Source organism: Anser brachyrhynchus (genome assembly GCF_964034855.1).
Source record: "Anser brachyrhynchus genome assembly, chromosome: 15".
Taxonomy (NCBI): Eukaryota; Metazoa; Chordata; class Aves; order Anseriformes; family Anatidae; genus Anser; species Anser brachyrhynchus.
Window position 1 is genome coordinate 9,657,461 of NC_137733.1, and position 25,585 is coordinate 9,683,045.

The following is a 25,585-nucleotide window of genomic DNA, read 5'->3' on the forward strand; positions in this document are numbered from 1 at the left end:
TTTCCTTTGTATTCTTTTCAGGTCACCCTGAAAATATGGGGCAGAAATGCGCGTTGAGATAAACTCAGTATGACCCGTCCAGCTTGCAGTGGTTATGACAAATTTGTGCTATTTTTGCAACAGTCAGCGTATCGGAGGGGTTTCAGATAAAATTAATCCCCTAGTCACAATATAAATTAGACTCTTTCTGCAAGATAAGGAAGTAAGGAGAATCAATGGTGGTAGATACTATTGCTCTATAGACCTAGAATCCATGCTTGTCTGATGTACTTGTATGATGCTTAACTACAAAGTTAAGGGGCTAATTCATATGTTTAGCATAAGCATACACTTAAGTGCTTTGCTGGATTCAGACATAAATAAATCAGGATCGAAATATAACTACTTGACAAATACTTCTAAAGATGGAAGCTAATTTGTCCTCTTCTCAAGGTGAAAAGAAAACACATGGCATTCACGTCACAGAGATTCTTTGCATTTTTACTATCATTCAACTTTTAAAAATCCCAATTAAATACTCAAATATTTATCTTTTCATTTGGTCTTGAAATGCTGCATGGCTTAACTGTAGAAAAGGTAGCATGCACACAAACCTAGCAGTGCACTGGTGACAAATAGAAATGAAACTTATTCTGCTACTTAGCGGAAGTGAATTTCAGCCTGTGAATACTAAGAAAAAGGGTAAAAGGGTGAATGTAGATCAGATTATCTTGTTTTAAATTAATTATACCTGTTACTTGTACTAATTATTGCAAAATCGATGTATGTCTTTTGAAGAAATATTAGGACTATACTTCAGGATTTGCGATTGACACAGGGTATATCTGGGTTAGCAGCTGATTTTTCTAAGCCTCCTTTTTACTTTCCTGAAAAAAGAAAATGCTGTGAATTACCTTGTCTGTACTAGAATGCAAAAGACATTTCAAATTGAACACTGGTTACTAGCAGCATAACTAGACATTCATATTCATCTTGCTAAACCCCATTAAACCTTATCTGAGGGTCAGATCACAAAGTTACGTACTTTATTTTGTAGTTTAGGGTTTCGCATGCAAATGACATGTGTAGTTCGTCCAGTTAAATTCACCCTCTATATCTCAAGATAACAGTACGATTTTTATTTAGACTTGGGGCTCTTCTTCGCTTTAAGAAAACATAATCCTTCCCCATATCTACTTGTTGATGCCTCTGCTTTACTGGAGGGTAATGAGTGCCAGCCAAATCAATGCTCCTCTTCATGAGAGCAGGGAATGTTTTCTATACGGAGCCGTCATCACTGGCTGCTAACGAGGAGCCTACAGAGCCCGTCTTGTCAGAAGTTGCGGCTGCCATTCGCGTGCTTGTCACAGGCATGCACAGAGGCGAGCCGTGCAGCTGTGGGAGCTTGGACGGCGAAGGCAGCTCTTCCACCGGCTCGCATGGGGCTTCTTTCTGAGCGCCTGGCAGAGCTGAGGGAACGTCGTGCAGAGATGCCTTCATTTTCCATGGGGAGGACCGGGAGGCACAAAGGAGTGAGCTCTGTGGACAAAAGGCTGATGCATACTCTGATCTTTTGGTCAATTAAATAGATTGCAGGGCCCCTCGTTAACTTCTGCCCGTCTACCAACTGAGCAGCCAGCCTGAGCAGAATAAGATTACTTTCTCATTTTACATAAGGCTTTCATATGCTATACCCCCTAGTAATTAACTGGATTAAAGGGTCTGGCTGCCTTGAACTCTTTTCTTGTCTGATGCACTTTGAATTAGATGTAACCATTACAAAAGGTATCAGAAGCAAAATCCTTTTTTTTTTTTTTCCTCACTTTCTAGGTATAGCGGGTATTTTGAGGTATCACACTTAGCAAACACTGCAAAAATACCTTTCTGCAGGTGGATGCTCTAAGTGCCATAAAAACCCCTGTCTACGTGGCTTTATTTCCTTGATGTAAAGGTTCTTATTTAAAATTTTCAGCAGGAGTAATTTGTCTGTCAGTGGACATGCATTTTCCTGCTTTGGGCTTTTCATATTTATTTATTTATTTGTTCTAGATAGAGTTAGTGCTTATCAAAAAATTAGTGCTATGAAAAACCCTAATGAGCTTTGTATCCAGTCTTACCTTCATGTAGTTCCACTGACTGTGCCTCAGTTTCTTTTGATTTACCTTGAGGCATAAAAGCAGAATCAGGCTCAGTTTAGCCAAAGATTTCCTGTAATCCACAAAGCCAGTGAGAACGGAAAAAGAAGGAAGCTCTACATAATCAGAAATCAAATAATGCAGTCTCCCTACATCTCCGGTTGGTCGCTTGCTGGTGATATCAAACGCATGTACAAGCCTACACTAGAGGCACAACGAGCAGTTGCCTAGGGGAAGAGCAACAAGACCAGTAGTGTGTCTGAGCCCTGAACCTAGAAATGGTTTTGATTAAATTCATGTCATTTTACAGGCAGGTGCAGTGCTTTGATATCCTTATGTTTATTCTGCAACTCACTTACCTCAGTCTAGAGCAGGAGGAAAAGATGTTGGAACATATCGCTGAGTAAAAAAAAAAACAAAAAAAAAAAAACAGAAAACAGAAAATTGAACTTGTCAGTATTCCAGGGAGAGTGATGTAACTGCAAAGTAAGTGTTGCAGTTCAACTCACCAGGGACAATCAAGCGACTCTCTGGGCATGGTGGCAGAGCTGCAGTAAGCCTATCTGCTACGTGGGGACCAGTTTCATTAGCTTCAGTAAAATTGCTTCACTGAGTAGGATGAGTGGGATCTGGCTTTTAGAAAACTGCAGAGAATGTTATTGCAGGGTTCTCAGATTTTTTTTCCCTGTTTAAATTGGCTCAGCAGGCCTTGGAAAAATCCCTGTAGGTTTGAACAAAAAATGATTTGCAGTTTCCTAGAGGCCGACAACTGTTTCTTCTCTAATCAGATATTGCCCTGAAGGGAGATTTGGTCTCCCTGTGGATCAGGCAGCGATAATCCAGAGTTACTTACATGGGGCCAAATCCTGCTTGCCAGCATGTTTAGAAGAGGGTTTAGCACTTTGCTTTACATCTTAGTCCACAGTGGCTCTGGATGATATATGGAGTGTGGTAAGATTACATGGCAAAAGTGGCTGTCCTTGATGATATTAGTGCTTGGGCACACTTTTGACAAAGACATATGGCAGTGATTTTCCTACCTTGAACTTGAAAGAGAAGTCAGGATTTAATTTTATGTCAGCACCCGGAGGCTCTTTATTTCTTGCCTTTGCTCTTTATTGCTCCCACACTGCAAAAACATACACCAGACTGAAGTCTCTAATAATACAGTCCATGGAAATCACAAATGCAAGGTCACACATTGTTTTCTATTGGCCCCTGAAGTCCAACTTGGGCACTGCTATAAAAGCAGAGACTCTTCTGCCATTGACTCTTCTCTCTCCCACTGCTCTTGGCCTGGGAACACTAGAGCACTTACTAGACTGCAGAGCTTTTCTTCCAGATACTTGACAAATGGAATGTTATCTTCCAAAGGGGCCACTGATCTTTACCTGGAGTCTGTGGAAGTCATCAATGGTCAACATTTCCAGTGAAATAGCAAATAGTCATGTGCCCGCTCCTGAAGGTTGATGTGCAAGGGCTTTGTTCAGACCAATGGCAGAATTAAATTCCAAAGTCAGCCTTGAATTTATTTTTTTTCAGTGGACTTGGGTTTATGTGAGAGGGGAAAGCAAAGCAAGCAGCAGGACTTCATCCCTTTTCCCCTGGTTGTACTGACTGGTGCTCCTGGGTCAGATAATGCAGGTGTCTCCCTTGGTAGCTCTGTCAAGTTCCTGGGGAATCACGCAAGCGTTGGAGTGCTGCACCTACAGCCATGGGTTGGATACTTACTGTTTAGTCTTTGAATGAACATGCATATTTCTGAACGTTACTTCTCTTGCACAATACTCATGGTTGATTTTAAAAGATACTTCAGATCAGACAGCCGAGCGTTTCCTCCTTTTCAGGGGTTTGTTCTGCCTTGTGATGGCTGTACAATGACGGATGAAAAAAGCATTTGTTTTTCAGTTTGAGGTAGCTAATGGATTTCAAAGCTATTTGCTATTGTAATTTTTTTGCCTAATTGTTTTCTCTCTGTAACCATATGCCTTCACTTCTAGGATTTACTCTTACATTCCCATGTAGTTAGATTGATGCAGATTCAGTGCACTTCCACAAAATGCCTCCCTGTTCAATAGCAATCAGGGATGCAGACAGGAAAGACAGAGGCTGCAAGAAGATGATTTTCATCTGCCACTTGAAATGTAATTTCTAACCTGCTTTTGGAAAAAATGACACCCTAAACTCAGAAAGTGGGTATCGTACCATTTTATGTGGTAATCTTTTAAAACTGGGCAGCTGACTAATGAAGCAGACAGACAAGCCGTACATAAGTCAGATTTCTGACTGCTTTACAAAGGCGCTTTTTGCACCGGCACCAGTTTATAACCAATGCACTTTTTGAAAGATGTGGTATGGCAGGTAGGGAGGTTCTTGTAGGTCGGCACCACATCTAACACTAGAGTCATATCTAGTTTCCGTAAATATTGATTTCTCTTTAAACAGGTTGACTTTAACTTGTTTTTAATTAGTAATGGCAGATGTTCAGCTGGAAGAACAGCTAGGGATCATTATTCTAATAATGTCCTATTAGCTTTTAAACTTTCCTCTTAATGTAAATCTGTAATTAGAGTGCTCTGCCTATCTGCTGTATCCTACTTCAAATTCTATCTGTAAGCCAATATACCGGGATGCCCAAAAGCTGCAGGGATTGTAAATTGTGCCTTATGATTCTGTGTTTCGGGTAATTGCACTCTGAGGACAAAGCGGAGTAACGCAGCAGAGCTGCAGAAGCGGTCCCCACCTTCTCTGAATCCATAGGAAGGATATCCCATAGTGATTCGGAAAGCTGCTCCAACTGCAAGAGCAGCCCCAAGCAGATCAGGTGCAGAATAGCCATTGAATTAGAAGAACAGAATTGATGGGGGTGTCCCCTGCAGCCGTGTGAGCTCCCCCTTTCCAGGAGAAGCTGGTGGCAAGGGCAAGGCTGGGGCTGGGGTAACCCTCTGTGCCAGCAGGGCAGGGGGGTGGCCCACGGGGGGAGGATCTGCGAGGATTAAGGCAGCTTCATGTGGGTCCCTGGCTATGTGACTGGAATAATGTGGGGTGGGTATCTGAGGCGGCTTTCCCTCTGCTGGAGGCCTTTGGCTCTGTGTATTTAGATGCAGGTTTTCCCCCTAAGTTGTTGTTTCCCCTTCTCACACATGTTCACGGCTCTGTTCCAACACAAGGCACTGTCTTGGCACTTCCTTCAACTGATTTTGTATCTGTGTAACTCCGCTGAGTCTCACCACACCATTCCAGCCCCATCCTGCTATAAACCAGCAGTGAATCCAGCATGAGATGTCTGTCAGTGTGTGTGTGTAGAATTTAGCTGGTTTGGTTGTTTTATCATTGTAACTTGTCTCTTACAAACAAAAAACCAACCTGTTTTATTCACTGCCCTCTGGTGGCATACTCACTTTTCCTCATATTAATCCTCCTCATGTACAAATATATCATCCATTTCATCTGCTGGTCCCAAAGGAGAAGTTAATAGCATTATTTGCACATGGCAAATGTGCAACAGAAAAACAGATGCGCAGACCTTATTAGTTGCCTACAGCAACATCAGCAACGTCCAGACCTTTGATGGCCCCCGGGGATTCAGGAACAGAGCAGCAGTCCCGACTCCCACCCCATGACCGTGAGAGGTGCTCTTCAGTGTGTTATTCCCGAAACCCCAGTCCCATTCACATTCTCAGTTGGAATAAAAAGTGCTACTTCTTGCCATCAGATAGGAGGCACATGTGATTGTGTCTATATATTTGATGTTTCCCTCAGGGATGTAGTGTCATTAAACTCCTTCAGTTTTGAGCCTTAATCATATACCCCACTGAAATAAAATGACATTCTAAAAAGCTCGCTCCAACTTTCCAGCCTTCTGGAGTCAAGCCCGGAGTGGCATAAATCTGCCACGCTGTCTAGAAAAGACTACTTTCTAGTCCAGCAGTTACACAACCCTGTTGACTCGTCTGCAAAGATTTCCTTCCTTGCTGTCTCCCCAGCCTGATGACCATATCTTTCTTTTCTCTTCCTGAGGGCATCAGCGCTTAGTTACCGGTTCGATTTAAAATAAATAAATCACGCTCTAATATATCCATCAGACTCTTCTGGATCACATCTGAGAGGTCGTTCCATCCTTACCTGACGTGTTGAGCCTGCTGACCTGCTTCCCCGTCCTACAGCCTTCACACCGCCAGTGTCCGCCTGTACTGAGGAGGTCTCTGCACAAATGGGGTTAACAGGCCGCTGTGAGACAAGAATCAGATTCCGTATCTACCTCTGCATTACTTTTTGAGGACAAAGCTACCTGACACTTTTGAAAGCCACCAGGGCAGCTGGCAGTGCTAGCCTACAGGTTGCCATACTGATACGTCTAGTTTCATTCCCTTAAATTCATGTCCTGCTCTCCCTCCGGACACCACACAGTCTTACTCGAGGACTGCCCCGTGTGTTCACCTCTTGCCGTTTCAGGGAAGAAGGTATTAGGAATCTTTTTTAATTACTTTGTATTTCTCGGTGTTTAACTTCATTCTTTCATTTGGGCTGTGCTTGAAGCATATCCGGCCTGATGTGACTAAGCTGTTGACTCACTTCTTTTATGGCTGTAATAAAACTAGATCTAATGACCAGTGTCTGGATATCAACCACCAGCAGCATTTGCAAAAAAATCCAGGTTGTTCCTTCTCAAGGTTCTGTGTCCTGGTATAACATTCATTTAATTTAAAATGCCTAGTGAGCATGGCCCAGTTGTAATCACATTTTTGTCTTCTTTTCTAGAGATTCTCTGCCTGGCTTTAGCATTATCCCAAACCCTCCAGTTCGGAAAGTTTTAAATAACATTCTTTTGGAATCTGTCCCTGCAACCATTAGCACTGGTAATTGCACTCAAGGACTTAATGTAGACAAATAGTATTGCATGAGGCTCTAGGGATTTGATAATTTTAGGAAATAGCATCTTGCCTCAGTGTTACCATCCATCTGGTGTAATTTGGGTGCATCTCAGCCCCTGCTGTCATCTCCAGTGGGCATCTCCTGTGATTCCAACATGTCTGTGCCATGCAGTGTTGAGGAAGGGCAGGCTTGTAGTTTTTGCTAGAAGCAAAACCCCACAGCATGTTCCCCAGAGGTGAGGAAGTCTTCAGTGAGCATCCGCATGAGAATGTGGCCCTTGCACTTCTGCTCATGTCTTTGCTGAGCACAAGATGAATTTCATGCACAGGAATGTGGCACGAGAGAATCCATTTGCTCACTCTAAATCCATGGTAGTTTCCTTGACAGTGGCAAAACAGTGGACTATTAAAAGTAATACAGAACATAGAAGGGAAGGAGAATCGGGGACCTGGAATTGGTTCCCTGGAGCCTCCACTATCTGCTGTACCAAGGAAAGCCCGCAGTAATTCTACCCAGACAGCCCGGACTCAGAGAAATGATAGGTTTTAGCCCTAGGACATCTGCAATTGCAAGGCTTCCAAATTGAGATTGTATCGCAATATTTGATGCTGGAGTCATTCAATTACATAAGGTTCTCAGTTTCATTTTAAAGAAAAGATAAGTTTCTGTACTGCACAGCAGCAAAGATTAGCTTGCGCAGATCAGCTGAGGGGCCAGGAGAAGCTCGTCGTCCAGAGACTGAGCAGTCCTGCAGTTATTGTTTAACATCTCATGGTTTTAAAATCTGTCACACGACAGAACCAGTCTCATAATGGGAAGTTGCTTTCAGTGAATACTAAGTTGTGTTTTTTGTTTGGTTGGTTGGTTTGGTTTGGTTTTTGGTTTTTGTTTTTTTTTAAGCCCCAAGCCCAACAACTGCAGTTTCAGCAGATCTGAAGCTCTCTGTGAATTCACAAGATATTCAGCAAACACTTTGGGAGTGAAACTGTAGACATTTGCTTTGGAGAAGCTGAATTATTTTTCTCAAGCATCCTAGCTTTTGCCTTGATATGGGGTTTGCATTCCAGAATCAAGCTGTTATTTAAAAAGTAAATTAAACAAAGAAGATAATGAAACAATAGGGGATGATTAAAAAAAAAAGGAAGGTGCAGAAGTTTTGATTTTCAAATTATGCACCCATTGTATGCACAACTCTTAATTTGGAGATCTGTCTGGCAAGCTCTTGGTCTGTTGGGGATGAACACTGCAGGGAAAGCTGCCCTGGAAAAAACAGATTAAGACTGGGCCTTGAACTCACTTAACTGGCTTGTGCCCTTAGTACCAGTGGAAAAATCCAGCTTTTCTCAGAGTCCAGCCTCCTGTTTCCTAAAGAAAGCAGCTGGTGGTGCATGTGTACGTGTACAAGTGTTGCATGCAATTTCCTTTGCTTTGGTTTTCTTATCTTGCAACTGGGTTCACTCGAATGCCTCACCTTTCGAGGTCTACTCAGCAGGGAATTAAATACACATCAAAACCCTGGTTCGAAAGGATTTTTAAGTTTCTGAGGAAACTGAGAAACTTGAGAGCACTGAAGTGCTCTGCTGAGCCCAGCAGCGCCACACGGGAATTTGGCTCCTCTGGCTTCTTCTCGTGAGCTTTCCCTCGTGTTGTCATCCCTGCAGACATTGCTGGGGTTGTGTGGAGGGCTGGGGGGCAGGAGCAGCACTGGAGCCCCCTTTCCCCTTCCTGCAGCACGGCCAGTGCTCCTTGTGAGGTGGCAGGGAATGGACCTTGTCCCCCTGCGGCTCTGCCATCACCACCACCGTGGTGGTGATCGCCTTGGCTGATGTGGCCAGCTGATGGAGGAGGTAACAGCCATGGTAACGCTGCGTGGGTGAGAAAAGCCTTTCCTCTTGTTTTCACCATGACTGTGTAGAATGGAAGGTCTCTGGGGTGGGGATGGCTGGCTCTCTTTCTGTATGGACTTCAGACCTCCTGGGCATTCCCTGGTGGCATCACTCATATTAACAAGGCAGCGGGCACATTTCCTGTGCCAGTACCGGTACTTATTGCTGTAACTCTTGTCCAGGCTTGCAGGAACCATCAGACCCCAGAGGAAACTATCCATATACTAAACCTATTTGGAGAAGGATGCTTATCCTGTATCTGCATTATTTCATGTGAAGTTCAACCTCTGAGATTCAATAACGGAGCCAGAGAGGCAAACAGCCTCTTGGAAGTTTGGGAGAGAGTACAGCACCCCGGTTTCCTCTGATAAAAGTGGGTGATGGTCCCCATGGAGCCATTTGAGCGCCATCAGATGCACAAAGGTGTGCTTTCTGCACACCTGGGCTTCCTTGGCTTCCCCTGGGTGCACTGAGGGTGGCCGGGGACCCTGCCTGAGACTTCCTGCAGCCAGCATTGCCCCCGGGGGGGGCTCAGTCCCATGTGGCTGCTGGTGGGCATTCGGCCAGGGAAAGCCACGGGTCTCGTTGTGCTGCTGCAGCTCTCACAGGGACCCAATTTCGTGAAAAAGGACGGACTTTTCTGTGTAGCCCAGTGAGGAGTTTTTGTGCTCATCTGTAAGAGCAGCACTGGCTTTTGATAAGTGGTTGAGTGGTTTTAAACAATGAAAAATTAAAACAATCATTCAATTAAATGTGAGCACATGCCCTGAAGTGAACTGGTGTGGCTAACTTTACAGTTTTATTGATGATAAGGCTTGAAAGTATTTGATCATTCTTATTTCATGACTCTCTTGCTTAATATTATCCTTTTTTATAGCTGAGGTGGTTTTAAAACCTGAGATAAATTTTTGCAGCAGCGATACGTTTTCCGAAAAAAAAATATAAATGCAAATCTCCAGGAACAGATTGTTTAGTATCCCCCAAGCCAGAGGGGGTCTTACTTCATTTTTACATAGAGCAAGATTCTAAAAGATATTTAGGTGTCTACAGAGCAGACTGACAGTTGGGATTTTCAGAATCACTTAGGCAACAGCCCCCGTGAGTGTGTTTTGAGGACTGGCTCTTATTTCACACAGAGACCCCAACACCAAAGGAGTCACAGGGCCTTTGCTCCCTGGGGGAGGGAGCTGCTCTGTCCCTGCTCCTGCAGGGACCAGCATGGTGTGACAGCAGAACCACGGTGAAAGAGAAAGGCCCCCTTTTTAGAAATAAATGTTTAATTTGCCTACTTCTTTATAAAAACTGAAAACTTGCCCCTTAGCTGCCTTCATCCCTAGCTCCCCCTTAAATGTCCTAGCCAAACTGATACCTAGATATTTTTGAAGGTCTGGCTTTATTATTTTATTCTGTTTTTAAACTCTGTGAGCTCTCTGAGCTAAAGGAAAGTTCTGGGAAGAAGCCCCAGTTTGGGGATCCTTCGTGTCCCTGCGTTCAGGGCAGGGGAGAAGCTTGCTGTGCCCCGTGCCCCGTGTGCTGGAAATAGCTACGTCAGGTTCAGGATGCTCAGCGCATCAAGGATACACGGGGCTGTGTCTGAAGGGTCAGAGAGCAGCTGGCTGGCCTCATCACTGCCAAAGCGGGACAGTAATGAGGTGGCTTTTCTTAACGGCAGCTTGTCCTGTCACTGGATATGACCCTTGGCTTACATCTGGTACATAGCATCATTTTCAGTAGCATTTTGTCCTCGTTTCTGTATTTACTGTACTGTTTCTGCTGCATTTCTGAAGGAACCAGGTGGTCGCTTCACCCCTCTCGCAAATGAAGAAGGTGGTGCAAGTACTGAGAAGCAGAAAGAGTGCAAATAATGACTTCCTTGGAAAGGTGAAGCGTGGTTTACCTCATTACAGTAAACTAATTAAAGCTGGACTCAAATCTTGTCCTTGGGGCTGTGCATTGACACCTGGTGATAACAGGGCTAAGTACACATAAGTCAATAGGAAATAAAAGTCCTTATTTGTGTTAATATGGCAGAATGAGCTCTATGCCTTCCTTTTGGGTTTCTCAGATCTGGCTATTAATAATTTTGAGGGAAAACAATGTTCTAATGCTTCTACCTGACCTTTCACAGTAGCACATGGCAGCGGGGTGGTGGTGTGGAGTCAGGAAGGAAATTCACAGATCTGGACCAGAATTTAGTGTTCTGGAGGCAAAGCCTGCAAAGATCCTGCCTGCGAAAAGCAGCTCAGGCTTTATTTCTCTTTGAAGCTACCTCAAATCCCAAAGTGCTCTGCACTGCTTCCTCAAGCCAAATTGATTTCCCCATGTCTTGCTTTTGTGACTTCTTTTCCTAAATCCAATCCCCAAAGATGCTGAAGATGCTTCAACAAGTTCCCTGCACAGGCTGCACCCCTCTCCTTGGGCAGCAATTACTCCTCACACCTCCTTCTCTCTTGTCTCTTGATTTCAGCAGAGCTGTGTTTTGTGTTGAACCAGCCCCTAATTATCTGTATGTCCATGCTGTTCATTCTTGGCTTTGGATCCCAAAGGGATGCTCTAATCTGGGCTGCTGTGGTGCTTTTACCTTGCTGGGCAGCTGAACTCCACCACATGCGCTCTCTCACTCCCCCTCCTCAGAAGAATTGTTGCAGAAGAAAGTATGCTGGAAAGAAAAAAAAAGGCTCATGGGTTGAGATAAGGATAAATTAATTAAAGGGAAAAGGAGAGGGGGAAAAAACAAGCTAAGGCTGCACGGAAGCACAGAGAATGGAAAAAGAAATTACTCTCTACTTCTCTGAGTAATTTCTACTTCCCCAACTCACCTGTCTGTGCAAGCGTTGGAAAATAAATGAGATCAAGAACGCCAGCGAGGCCAGCCAGCAAGTTGCATTTCTGAGAACTGCAAGGAGCGTGAAACTCAGTTCCAGTCTGAGCAGAAGGAGCTGCCTGAGAAGCTCTTGCCTGCCCAGAAGTGTCATTTTAAAGATACTGCCGATATTACTGGCTTCTTAGCCATGCCACTGCTTAGCAACTGCACATTGAAATGTCCATAAACCGCGTGTTAGGTTGAAAGAGGAGAAGCAGAGAGAACTTCAAAGTGGGAGGCATCAGTTTGAAAACCCCATGAGAAGGACAATGTGGGCTGCTCCACTCGTCTAGGGCCAGACTATCAACCCAGCAGCCGTTTCTCACAGATAAACTGGCTTCTTAACAGAGGGAAGAGACAAATCCACCTCCCCATCAGGCTGCGAAACATTTGCTGGGCTAGTCCATGGTGGCTCTGGCACTGCTGCTGTCCCTGGCATGGTGTCAGCTGTGGCTCTGAAAAGCTGGCGTAGCTGATGGCAGACACTGGCCAGCTCTGATCCGTGCCAAGCCAGGAGAAATTTAGCCAATAATTAACCAAAAATTAAGCATAGCGTTGGGGGCTGACTGTTGTTTCATTACAGAGCACCAGGGCATCCCTTGCTTTGTCCACCAGATGTATTCCAAGGGGTCTGTTCTGCAGTGGTAACTCCTCAGGTACCGTTTGTCATAGCAACACATGATAAAATCACAGAGACATGAATGTCATCCTGAACGGCTGTGTTTGGGGAGTTATATGGGAACATTTCTTAACAGCATTTGGGATCCCATCCTGCCAGGAACTGAAATGCTCCCCTAAGGCAAAATGAAAAAGTCAACATGAAGTGTGGAGTCTGAAATTAAATACTCTGATTTGGTTTTGAACCCATAAACTCATCCTTTGAACACATCAATCAGGACTGTGATTTTGACAGACCATTATTCAGGGTAAAACTGCTCAGCACATTCAGGTAGGAGCACTTTGTTTAAAGGATTCCTTCAGAGATGCGTGAAGTGGAGGAATACCTGCAGTCTCTGCTAAGCAGTGCGGGACATTGTTTGTGATAGTTCTAAGAGGTTGTGTGTTGTCTATGTTAAGTTACTTCTCAAAGGCTTTTAAAATGAAGGACCGTATATTAAAGAAGAAACGTCTGTGGAACTTTTTCAATGACAAAAGCTACATCTATAAGGCAGAAGTGTGCCTTCATCCCAGCAAAGGCTGTCAGAAAAGGTAGCAGTACTTAGAAATTATGTCACGGTCAATTGGAAGCTTCTGAAATACTGTGTGAGGAGATTGGGTGGTAAAAAAGAAAAACTGCCAAATGGCAGACAGGGAAAAATTAAGGTGAAGGGAAGGTGTGCAACGCAGAGTGCAAGTGTGAGCCAGCGCTTTTTTTCCAAATAGAAAGACTGCAGTTAAACAAAATTAGGAAACATCACTTGTCTGAGTCAGAATGTGAGAAGGCTGTAAGAAGAAATCCTTTCAAAATGCTTAAAAACCACAAGGGAATGTAAATCCAACTTGAGATTTACAAGCTCAGAGACACTGGTTTGGGCTCATATCTTTGTGAATGTCTCTGTACATATTTTCATGGTGTCCCATGCGTTTTTCCCCTTTTTTGGAATAGTAGCACTGATTTCTGTGCTAAGCAGAACAGATTTTAAAGAATCTTTCAGTGAATGAGAAGCTATAAAAGTCTACTTGTTGCCACAGAGTTTGTAGTTACTAGGAATAAGTCCACATGAGAAGTCGTTCTCTGGCTTAAGTGTATGGGAATTTTCCAGAAATCTAGATTAGTAGTTTTTCTTTAGTTCAGAATTGACCATACTGAAGATCAGTCCGTGTCCATACGTGATTGCAGCTGTTCTGAAAAAAAGTTCTTTAACAATAAAAGAAATGTTTCTGCAGGAGGGAGCGCCGTGTTGGCTTGTGGGGAGTTAGAGGACAACCTTAAGTCCCAGCCCTTTCCCATCCCCGTGATGCATTGTATGCAATTAACGGGAGTGATGAAGAGACTGGAGGCAGAATCCTCCCGAGCAGAGTGTAAGGTGAAATGGTCTCTGTGTACTTATTGAATCTAATAATTTACATCTCATTGAATCCAATCAAGTTAGCAGTTTATCACATTAAGATTGCATTAAGTCGGCTGTCTCCAGCTAGGCTGAATTACTGCTGGAAGGGACCCTACAGCTCCGTGCTTGGGGCCTTTCTATTCCCCAGGTAAAGGGTCCAACTTGGCTGGGACACGTACAGCCTTTGCAGTAGCCAGCGTACCTGACCCAGCTCCAAGCTGTTTGCTAGCAGTGGCAGAAAGCTGTGGACCATCGAAAAGAGACAGCCCCACACTTGCCTCTTGTTTACCCTCAGGCACTGAAATGTCGCTGGGATCAGCAGGGTTGCTTCTGATTTTTGTCCTTAGAGCTGATTATTGATCAAGTCTGGTAATGTGGCTTTATGACAGTGGGCTCTTGTTAGCTGGGCCTGTAGGTGGATAACAGCCGTAGCACTTGTATAATGCCACTTCTTCTTCACTTATTGAAAATACAAAGTTATAAGTTTGTTACTGGAATATTTTGATATTCAAAACCTTAAGCTGATCAATGGCAATCAGAAGAAAAAACAAACAACAAGGTGTCCAGTTTAGTATTGATGAAGATGTGGCCTACTGCTCACAGAAACCTACAGCGGAAGAAAGGGACAGGGTTAATCTCAATGCTGAGATTTGGAAATTATAAAATGAGGCTATAATATCCCCAAAATACCAAATATTTTCATAACTAACATAAACAAAAAAACAAAACCACAAAGGAAGACTATAGTTATGAGGCAGCTAGTTCCTCTGTACAGTTTACAGGTGTAAAGACAAGTGTTTTCACTGGAAGTAGGCTTTTAAATAGCAGATTGCAGCTGCTCATTGCCCAACAGCATGAAGTCTGTTGGGCTGATTCCCTGTTCCCTCTCAGCTCAGCCATTTTCCCACTGCTTTGCAGCCCACTTGCGTTCTCCTCAGCAGTGCAGAGAAGGGTTTTTTGTATTTTTTTAAACAGCTTGTGGGCAATTGATCTAAGATTACTAGTATCCTGCAAATTGCTTGTCATTATTTAAACATCAGATTGAGATTTTTTGCCCTAGGCCCTGGGCCAAATAAATATGGTTTTGCTGGAAAATGCGTTTATAATACTAATGTGAACATGAGCTGAGGAGAGGGGAAGGCCTTCATCTCCCTGCCCATATCTCATTACAGCTCACCCCAGTGCAATGGCTTGGGAGCCATCAGGAAAGACGGCTCAATTCCTATCAAATGCTCGGTGTCATTTTTCTTGGGCGTGCGGTAGCCTAGGTGTGTTTTGGACTAGGCTGGATAAAATAGGATTCCACAGAGGCTGAAAAAAAATCCCGGTGTTCCTAAATGGTAATTCTAGGATTACCAGAAAGGCACTGAAATATATACTGTATTTTCAGAAAGGAATGCAGATTTTTAGTAATTCCTTCTTTCACTGCTGAAACTATTGAAAGTCAGTGGAGTTGCATCTTCATGATGCCCCCCTGCTCATGCCTGCAATGAGCCCCGTGCGAGTATTTATGCAGCTTGTTGTATCCGGCCGCATTTTCTAGAGCTCTTTGGACAGCCTGACTGCTTTGCAGGTCCTGCAGTCCTGAAATTAGCTTGATTTTTTTTCAACTGCCGTCTTACTTGTAATCATGTAATGCTTGCAGTCCTTGCAAAGACCTTTCAGGTTTCCAGGAGGGCTCACACCTATTTTAATGCAGCCAGACTTTGGTGCAGAACCGGGGCTGCAGGGACATGCGCATATTGCAGCTCCGCTGCTTAAATAAAGGTGACTTTGAGCTAGCTCTGTGCTCTGGTAATTGTGAGGTTGGGGAGCTCTGAAGGAAAACTGGAAGGGACCAGGTTATATCTGGCCATGAAACCTTTCTTTTCTTAGCCATCATTTACATGTTTCTGAGGCTGGGGCCTGACTAACACTTCCAGCTGATTTTATGTAACGAATCATTAAGTAGCTGTATTTGCCTTGCTGTTTTTAAGTCTGACTGTTACCATCATAAAATAGATCAAATGCACTAATGAGCGGAGTCACCGTGTTTAAGATTTGGCCAATGAGCAGCTGGGCAGGAAAGACTTTAAGAAGTCATCATGTTGGTAATGATGATTTTTCTCTGCTATTTTTGCTTTTTCACTGGGGTTATACAACAATAAACACAATTAATTTAGTGGCTGTATTCCAAATCATCTACATGTTACTCACAGGGAAGTAATACGAAATGCTCAGAAGTGTCATTGCAGTGAGTTCTCTTGGTGAGCAGTTTAAAACGGCTGTTGCATTTGGACTAGATGGAAAATCCAATTTGCCAGGCTGGGAGAATACTTTATTTTTTAAAATCAGGCATGTTTATTAAACTCATAAAAGTTAATGGAAACAACAAAAAGCCAATAGATCCGGGGAAGCAATAAGAAGGTTATTCCTCTCCTGGCAAGGCAGCAAAGAGGCAGGGAGATGCAGGGCTCCGGCCCCGCTTCTTTAGGGCTGGATCTGCAGAGATGCTGCGTAGCGTCACCTTTGCTGTAGTCCCTAGCTAAGGATAGGATTAGCTCAAATACAGAGAGCAAAGTATTAGCTTGTTTCTGAGATTAAATTGTATTTTATCCAAGCAGATGCTGTGATCCTGCTGAAGCATTGCCTTCAAGAAAGATCAGCAAGTACAATTCCCACTTATTTCTGAACACGTGGTAGATATAACAGCTTTCTGGCTATTTACTCCACTCTGCTTGCTTTAAAGTTTTTCTTTCTAGTAGCCTTTACTCACCACAAACTTGGCAAATGCCCCAGAAAACAAAACACGTGGATTAGCTCTCGTGTAGTATTGGCAATGGCAGCGGGAAGGCTCGAACAACCAGAGCAGAGCCTGGTTAAGTCACAGAAACAAGCACTCGTGTAAAGCAGGGCGAGGGCTCTCATATTTCTCCAAAGAGCAGACATTAGTCTGAATTACAAGGAGGAAGCCCATCTTCTCTTAGGCATGTAGAGAAGACATCATTAACTGTTTGGGTCATGGGAAGCTCACGAGGGAAGAGATGTATTTTAGGGTTGCGTTAGAGCTGGGGAAGATTAATAGATTCCTCGGAAACAGCTGGCTGAGATTTGGGTTGGAGCATCCTTCAAGCAAGAGGCCAGCTGTGACCCCGTTTCTCCGTGTGGCCGTGCTGGCTGCCAGGTGCCCGAGACGAGCGAGGAGCCACTGCTGGCTGCCAGGCAGGCCGGCCGCGGGGGCCCCAGTCGTTAGGAGAAAGCCTGGCTTTATTCCTTTTCAATTAACATCATCACGTATAAATCTGCTGTGGGACTCCAGTGAAAAAGAAAACTGACGTGCACCGCTCCAGTGCAATAAATCTTTGGGCTCTGGCTGTGGGAATGCCAAATCCGCTCGTCAGCTTGTTATTCTTGAGTCCATCAATTGTGCAGCGCTTGGTGCTGAAGTCTAAACACCATTGTTTTGTGCAGGGCCCGAGCTCTCTGGAGCAAAGGAAAAAATCCTTGAAGTGTGAAGCTCAGGTTTTGCTTTCCTGCACATCCTCAGTTTTCTATAACCCAACACATTCCCATGATCATGTTAGGACCCTGAAATTCACTTTCCCACCCCATGTTCAGTGCTGAAAATTTTAGATTCTTTCTACAAGACATGCATGTACATGGGGCATGTATGTGCAGAAGTCCTGCTATACGGTTGACTCAGGACACTTGTACCAACAGCAGGGATCCCCCCAGCGTGGCCGTGTCACCCCAAGGACTGGCACTGCTCACGCAGGAGCCCCAGCCCTGCAGTGCCATGCCTCTTGGGGCAGCGCTTTTGGCAGCGACACAGGGATGCAATCAGACAGCTTCCCAGCCCAAATGATTCATTTCTACCCCAATGGTTTTGCACCAGCAGTCCTGGTTTGGGGGCGAATGCAGGTGGAAGTGACTCAGGTCTCTGCTGTTGGTGTATTTCTGTAGGACACAGGTATTTCTGTAGGACCCAGGGTATTTCTGTATTTTCTGTGTGCTCATGGCTGGAGCTTCTGGTACGCCCAGGCTGTAGGTAGGGGCACTCTGAGTGCAGGCACCCACAGACCAAGGTGCAGCTCATAGTGGTGAACTCTCTCAGCCCTGGGCTCAAAGAGATCCCCTCCTCCGAAGCTTCCTGGTATTTGGGAAGTTGGACATGATCTTCCCTTAAATAAATTGAGTTGTTTTGCCAGAGACATCAGTGTTCTGTCCAGTTGGTGTCAGGTTTAATCCAGCACATCAGGCTGGCTGAAGCATTTGCAAAGGCCGTGCGGTTCCTAGTGATGGACCGTTTGGGGCTTCTTCTCATTACAAGCTTTTTTATCATTATTCTTAAAGTAGAAGCCTGCCACAAATAATGTATGTAGTGTCTGGCGTGAGCTAACTAATGGTCTGCTGGCAGGCGGCTGCTTTGCTGCCCACAGTACTTTGTGCCTGAATATTCTAGTGGGATGGGAACTGTGTGATGTTAACTGTAGTAATGATGGGCTACCCGTACAAGCCTATGTATACGTCCCAGAAAACTGCTCCCATCGGTACTCATTTGTTCTTTAAGTACCGTATATAGGCTATAGTAACACTACAATTTAGTATTAGAAAAATCAGGGGGAAATTCAAAAAAAATTCAAAGACATAAAATTGCATATAAATCATATTATTCCATTTTTCAGAACCACCTTTATTTCTTGAAGGGAAGGTGAGGGACTGTGAGATTTGAAATTTCCCTTCTGAGCAGTCGTTATAATTATTTATATTACATCAAGACAGCAGTCCTACTAAGGGATGCTGTCTTTATGGTGGCTGTACAGTGGCATGAAAGATGATGTACTGCTGCAGGAGAGCTGTGACAATGTATTACAGTACTTGGAGAGCTCGAGAAGTGAATTGGGTTTTGGGAAGCTTGTGAAAATGCTGTAGAAGGGAAAAGACCCAGGGGAAAAATGTTTTAAAAGTAGGGGATTTTTTAGCATTTATTTACTGGCTCTTTAGATTTTTTAAAAATCCATTGATTACTCAAAATTTCAGCCAACTCCACGGCTGAGCAAGCAACTCCAAAATGTTCAATGCAATTTGTCATTAAAATGTTGGATCTTCAACTTTTCCTCCTTTACTTGTCCATTAGCTATTACAGGAAAAAAAAAAGGGGGGGGGGGGTGAGGGGCAAAAAACCCTTCAGTTTCTCTCTCAAAATTTCACAATATTTGAGCAGCTGCAGGGTAAGAGTTTTGCTGAAATCCTCCATTGGTATTTCTGCATGAATACCAGGAGGTTTCAGTAAGTATTTTTTTATGTAAAAAGGAAAAGTTCCATGATTTTTGAATGAGGGTATAGGATTTTAACATAGAGGTTTACATTATGTACCTGCATTATAATTCACATTGTTTAATTTTGTGTGTCGGTGAGACATGAAGCACACAGCATTAATGATAGAGCTCGTAGCTTCTCTGAGAGCAGGAGAGTTTCTTTCATATGCACACAGCCCATCTGCAGAGCAACTGAGTAGCATGTACCAGTGTTGCTTGTGTCTTCCTTGTCCCATCTATCAGGAAATCCCATCCATAGCCCTTCTTTTTCCTTTTACATGGTCCAAAGTAAATGTGATTGAACAATTCATACAGTGTGTTTGCACTCTGAATTGAATCTGCTCAGACTCGTGATTTGCAAGGATGCAAGGTCAGTTTCATAAACTTTCTGGAACTTGCTGCTACTTTCTGCATGTATTTAGACCACTTAGTCTGGAATCAGACATTAAAAGCTAAATGCTTCAGAAGCTACCACCACCAAGTAATGTATCAGAAGGCTGGATTTGTTAATGGTCTTGCTGCATTACGATAAAATTGCACCAACACAGAATTTTCCAATTTTTGTTTAATTACCCGAGTCACTTTTTAATAAATGAAGATGTTGTTTCCCTTCTTGTAAACATGCCTATTTGCATAAAGCTCCTTTGAATTCCAGGAAACCTGTCAAACCTTCTTTCTTGCTTAAATTTTGGGTGTCACTTTTTATCACTGTCAAGATGATGGAATTTAAATTGGTGATTAAAAAAGACTCCCTTAAGGATCTCATTTGCTTTTAAGAACCCTGCAAAATACAAGTGGTTCAATTCCAACCTGCCAGTTAAGACAATGTTGTTACAATTTCTGGAGATGTAAGAGACACCACTAATCAGAATAATGTATCATGGCCCCACGTGATTTACATTTAGGTTTCCTTTGCCTTCATATGCACCCAGTGGGGATCTTCTGAGCTGGATGCAGATTGGTTTGGGAAGGTATTTAGGTTAGCAGCAAGACATTGGAAAGGTAGGGATTTCTAGGACAAAGCTCTGTGTCTTGTAAAGTCTCTGCTCTCTGAAGGAAGATGTCACGTCCCTGGCCGCTGCCACCACAGAGGTGGGTTTAGCTCCTTGGAAATGCTCTGGAACCATGCTTGCTTCAAGGTACTCAGCAGACACAAAAGATAGAGCAGACACCATCTGGGACACATTTTGTTTCCAGTCTTATTTTTTCATCTTTTCAGTTGCAACTTATTCTTAGCTATTGTAATAATTCCATACTTAGTAAGCACCTAGATAACCACATACATACAGAAAGAAAGAAAAATAAAATATTGATGCAATCTGGACATGCTGTGCTCTTGCAGAAATAAAGTAAACTATTTATACTACTCTGAATAACAACATAAATTATAGATCAGGTAATTATGCTGGGCAACTATGGGAAATAATAGGGTAAAATTAACCAAACCAAACTGGTGGTAGAGCATTGGCTTTAGATGGAGTGAACTGCGAACTGAAGGAAAAGGTTCGGGTTTTGCTGTTGCCAGTTAGGCAAATAATATCTGTTGCCTGGGCTGCATCTAATCCTAGCTGGTGATGAGAGCCTGTGGCATGAATGCTACCTGGGATAGCAGCTTTAAGGAGGGATTTTGGTCCAGGAATTTTAGTTCAACACCCTCCAGATTTCTAGAAAATCTCAAAAAGGCATGGTAGTTTTACATTTCCTTGTAGAGATTTCACTAACAATTCTGCATGGATTTTTTAATTTTTTTTTTTAACCATGGGTATGATCTTTTAAAAACAGTGAAATGCATTTTGGCAACAGCTTAATGAAAACTTTCTTGTATTTGGTTGGCCCATTGCAGTTTTTAAATGGAGGTGAGCCTCAGAGGCTTGCCAAGACAACACATTACTGATTCTTCCTCCTTGTCCTTAAATGACCACATCTCCAAAATGTCTGAGAGAGAAGGCTGGAGCTATGGCGTGCCAGTAAAACCTGGCCTCTGGCGGCAAAAGGTGAAAAGCATTCTCAAAGTGTGCAGTGGTTTCACTGGTAATTCTTTGCCACTGAATGTTCTTGGCTACATCAAAGCATCTCCAGTGCAGATCTCAACTGCAGCAACAAAAGTGTGGTCTGATGGCTCCTGAAAGCTGAAGCCTTCTGTTGACTTCATTGTGCTTTGAGTTGCTCTGGAGGAAACGTCGCCTTTCAGCCATCCAGCCCAAACCACAGGGGGTGCAGAGCATTGGGATCGCTGTTACCTGTGTGGGAAGGCTCCATGCAGTGTGAAGGAGCTCTCTGGCAGCCCCAGCTGCTGGAGCGAACCGCCGCACCTCAGCCTCTCTAGTACAATGCTTGCACTACTTTGTGCTTCACGCTGAAAACCAGCATTTCGTAACTGATAATGATGATCTTGTCTGCCAGCTGCAGGGAGCTGGGGAGCCTGAAACAGTGAAGCTCTTCAAAGTGGTAATGCAGGCACTTGTTAAATGTCACTGTCAGGGTTTCGTCCTTCTGCTGGACCTTTGTCCAGAACTGCTCCGTTGTTTCCATTTCTTCCCGATGTGCTATTTCATTGTGATGCCTCATGGATTAGATAGAAGTGCAATAATAACTTTAATTGTTTAATCATTGATGAGATATGGCTAAATCAGACATGAATTCAGTTATGTAATTGAATATAGTATTTTGAGATTGAAGTGAGAATGGAGCTGGTCGAAATCTCAGCCTGCAGCGGACACATCTCCTTGTCCCGGGCCTCTGGAAACTGGCTGTAGGAGAGGTGAGGCTCCCCAGTGGCACGTCCTGACTCCTCTTACTAACACAAAGCAGAATTTTGCCTCTGTTCCTGGGAGATTCGGAGGTGGCGCTGCAAGTCAAACAGGTAAACACGGTGGTCATGGCATGCTGTTTGGACAGAAGGTAAAATAAAGCCTGGGCTGTGGAGTAAATGAATGTGAGCTTAGCTGCAGTTGCTCGCCTTTGGGTTGCGACACTTACCGAGCAAATCAGTAATGCCTGGTGGGGGATGATCCCCTAGTGCAGACACAAGTAACCTGGTGGCATCTTAAATGAACAAAAGGAATCTGAATAGATCAGTATAACAATGTAGGCATAGATTTACATGAATTTATTAATTTGATTCATAAGAGCCTCCTGTGTCCTGGTCCCCATTTTTATTGGCTCTTGCGTATGCTGATATGCTGGAGTTTGCTTTTCTACAAAGGAAAAATAATAAAAGACGAACCTGCAGGTATTGTTGTTTTTTATAGCTTTCATACATCTTTGCAAAGCAACACTGGTTATTAGAAAGCCTAGCTACAGAGCTACATTACCTGCAGCATGTAAGATGCTTTTTCAACCAGTGTGGTAAATACACAGAGCAGCCACAGCACAGCTGTTCCCTGACATTAATGAACTAACCCAAAGCTACGAGTCTGGTCACTCTAAAGTCCCGTATAGGTAGTCTTGCTGATTTACAGTGGAACTTTTGAAATAATTAAGTTATTACTGAGACTTTTTTTTTCTTCTGGAGCATTTTATTCAGCAGATTTACAACCATAAGTAACCGCAGTGAGCTGCTGCATCAGCTGGTGCAGCTCAGGACAGCTCTGCTGAAATCACGGAAATAGCTCCTCTAGAAGAGATGCCCCTTGTCTGTAGGAATTCATTCTTGATTCACTCACTGCAGACCTAAGTGTGAGGTAAGGGTCATCATCTACAGCGAAAGTCCTCTGTAGCTGGTAGCTTAGCACTGACCTAATAACAGAAATTCTTGTAGTCATCTTTATGTGTCTATACGTTGATATATTCACTTTTTCAGTTGCATGAGTAGTTTTGGTTGGATGCTAAATATTATTTCAGGAGATAAAGAGAGAAACTGTATTACCAATTCTTCATCAGCCTGTAAATATGGACCCGTTCTTCTTCTGCTAGGTACGAACGGAGTCTAATTTTAATCTGCAAACCTATCTGGATGGAAAACCCCAAGGCTCAGAGATGTGAACTGTGATGATTTGCTGGATTAAGGTAGCACAAGAGGCTGAATTCAAGATCACTTTGTGTTATACAACAAAAGAGGCTGTGGTTTGGGGGTTAAACGTATCTGTAGCTCTCAAGTATAGTTGTATATAGAACATTATGAAAAAAATGAGAATCACATAGAAAGAACTATTAGATATACATTATGGGGTGGGGCTAACAGGGCGGCAGTCCACCCCCGTGGTGAATAGCACTTCGAAGCATCTTGTATGTGGTATTATGGGGAGGGCTGCAGTGGGCTGTCCCGACCAGATCACAGCAGTATTGGAGCTGTGCCTCCCCCCCATCAGTAACAATTATGAAGACCTTTGCAAATTTGAACTCACTTGTCCTTGCATCACCCCTGAAGAAATATTATATCCATTTTACAAATGGGAAGCTGAAGCACAGAGAAACTGGATGACTGTCTCTAGCCTCATCCTCAATCAATGTGTATCAAATTAGCTTAATGTTCATCCGAGTGCTCAGATTTGTCTAGAAGAAAGTGTGATCATCACCAGATAATGTCATTCACTTGTCATTATGGTCAAAATGACTAGACAGCATAAAGATGTGTTGCTGCTTGTCCTGAGAGCCAAGTCACTCAAGCTGTTTGTTCCAATGGTAAAGTTTCACCCTACAAGTGATCAGGTTGCAATCAGGTTCAGCTCCCCAGCTTTCAGCTGAGGACATTATCTGCTAGATCTGTTTCCCCCCATTAGGTGCAATTAACATAGTTTAATACAAGTACAATAAGGCCGTCTTTTGGATGATGAATGCTATTTGCTGTAAACAGCATGCATGCTCCGCAGTTCTTAGGTCCTGGATGACAGATAGATAAGTAAATGCGGTCACTCCCAGAAGGTCACCCCTGGTGAGTGCATGGCTGTGCCTGCTGGGACAAGGATTAGTGTGTGTCCTAATAAAGGGAATGATGAAATGAGAAAAAAAAACTCATTTTCAAATCAGAGATTCTGGCTACAAAGCAATTATTCTACATGCTTATAGAAAAGTAACTCCCTACAGGCTATGATTTTTGCGGGGCTTTGGACCTCAGAGGCACTGCATGCTTCCATGGCTCTGTGCTTATAAAGAAAATATATATCAGCTAATCTCATTCTGTGACTTACAGCACATGGGCCGTAGCACCGCAGACGCACCAAAAATACCGCACTGAGAGTGCAAATGGCTGCCTTCAACACCAACAAACTGCCTACCTTTGGAAATATTTGAATGGGAAGTAGTTTCCTGGTATTGTTCTCCACAGATTTTCCCGAAGACATTTTGAAAAGTGGATGTCAAGACTCTCGACCACCATGATCCAGGTATGTATTCGAGTTAGACTAGTTTGCATTTAGAGACCCACTGAAGTTTGTGGAGCTGTGTGTAATACTTTATGTCCTGCCTATAGATTTGTTACTAGGCTCTCTTTATAATAGTAGCCATGGTATTTGCACATTATGCCAAAGAGAGAATAGGCAAATTGCTTCTTTAGTAGTCAAAGGGTTTCGTTCCTCTACAAGGGTTAGCTCTGACTAAGCCGTGTTTTGTAGTTGAGCTCATACCTGAAAAAGGGTGAGTTTAGGTGAGAAAAACAACAACAACAAAGGATTTATGAGTGTCTAAAAAACTGCCACTGCAGGGGGGAGAGAAAAATTCAGCCAGAAGCTCCTAGGAAGCAGACTGAAATCGAGTCACCAGTGTCTGGGTTGCTGGATTTCTGCTGACAAGGCAGGCATTCACTTAGGCTTGCTACAACAGTTATGATCTGTTCTGGGTTGTTTCCACTACCGCATTTAAACCAAGACTTAAAAAAAAATATGCTTTAAGTCCTCTAAAGTATCCCATGTCGTGGTTCCAAATCAGAAAATATGGAGGAGGACAAAATCATCCTGACAGATCTGTGTAGCTGAGACCAGGATAGCAAAAATCACAGATAAAGGCAAATTAAAAGATTAAAGATGGGAAAGGTGTTGTTATCCTTGAACTATAGACTATGGGTGTCTTTTTTAGAGAGTATTTTAGGACTTGTTCTAATTGAGGGCTCTGTTCATGGATTTCTGTGTGCACTGCCATTTCTTCATAGAGCCATGGGCTTGATAATCCCCTTTGTCATCATCAAGGCATGCCCTATAGTAGATTCCTGATCCCACTGAAATCAGTGGAAGACAGGCTGACTTATTCACCTCTCTCTTGATGAATCATTTTCCTCTGAACTCCAATAAGGCTCCCTTCTCAGTGCTACCCCACGACTGACACCTGAACTCACCGGTCAGGTTAAGTGCAGGTGCAGAAGTCTGTGTCTTCTCACCGCTTGTGTTACGTTTCCCTGCAATTAGATTCTCCCCTAGGTGAATGTTGGGGAGAGAGGTCTCAGTTTACCATGCTCAGGAGGATTTTATATTCTCAGGTAAGCCCTGGATATGATGAAAAGTTCGGAGAATAGTGAGTGGACTGTGCAGTAATCCTCATTTCTGGAATTTGTGTCTTTCATTAACTT

At 43.5% G+C, this 25,585-nt stretch overlaps 1 protein-coding gene across 1 annotated transcript in view; it reads left to right on the top strand.

Annotated features, from left to right (window-relative positions):
* Nucleotides 1-25,585, top strand: part of LOC308178231 (uncharacterized protein) — a 158,482-nt gene that overhangs the window by 58,195 nt on the left and 74,702 nt on the right. Inside the window, exon 4 of the mRNA XM_080556528.1 lies at nt 24,353-24,410. Within this exon, the coding sequence (XP_080412654.1) occupies nt 24,353-24,410 (58 nt within the window). The remainder of the gene's footprint in view (nt 1-24,352; nt 24,411-25,585) is intronic.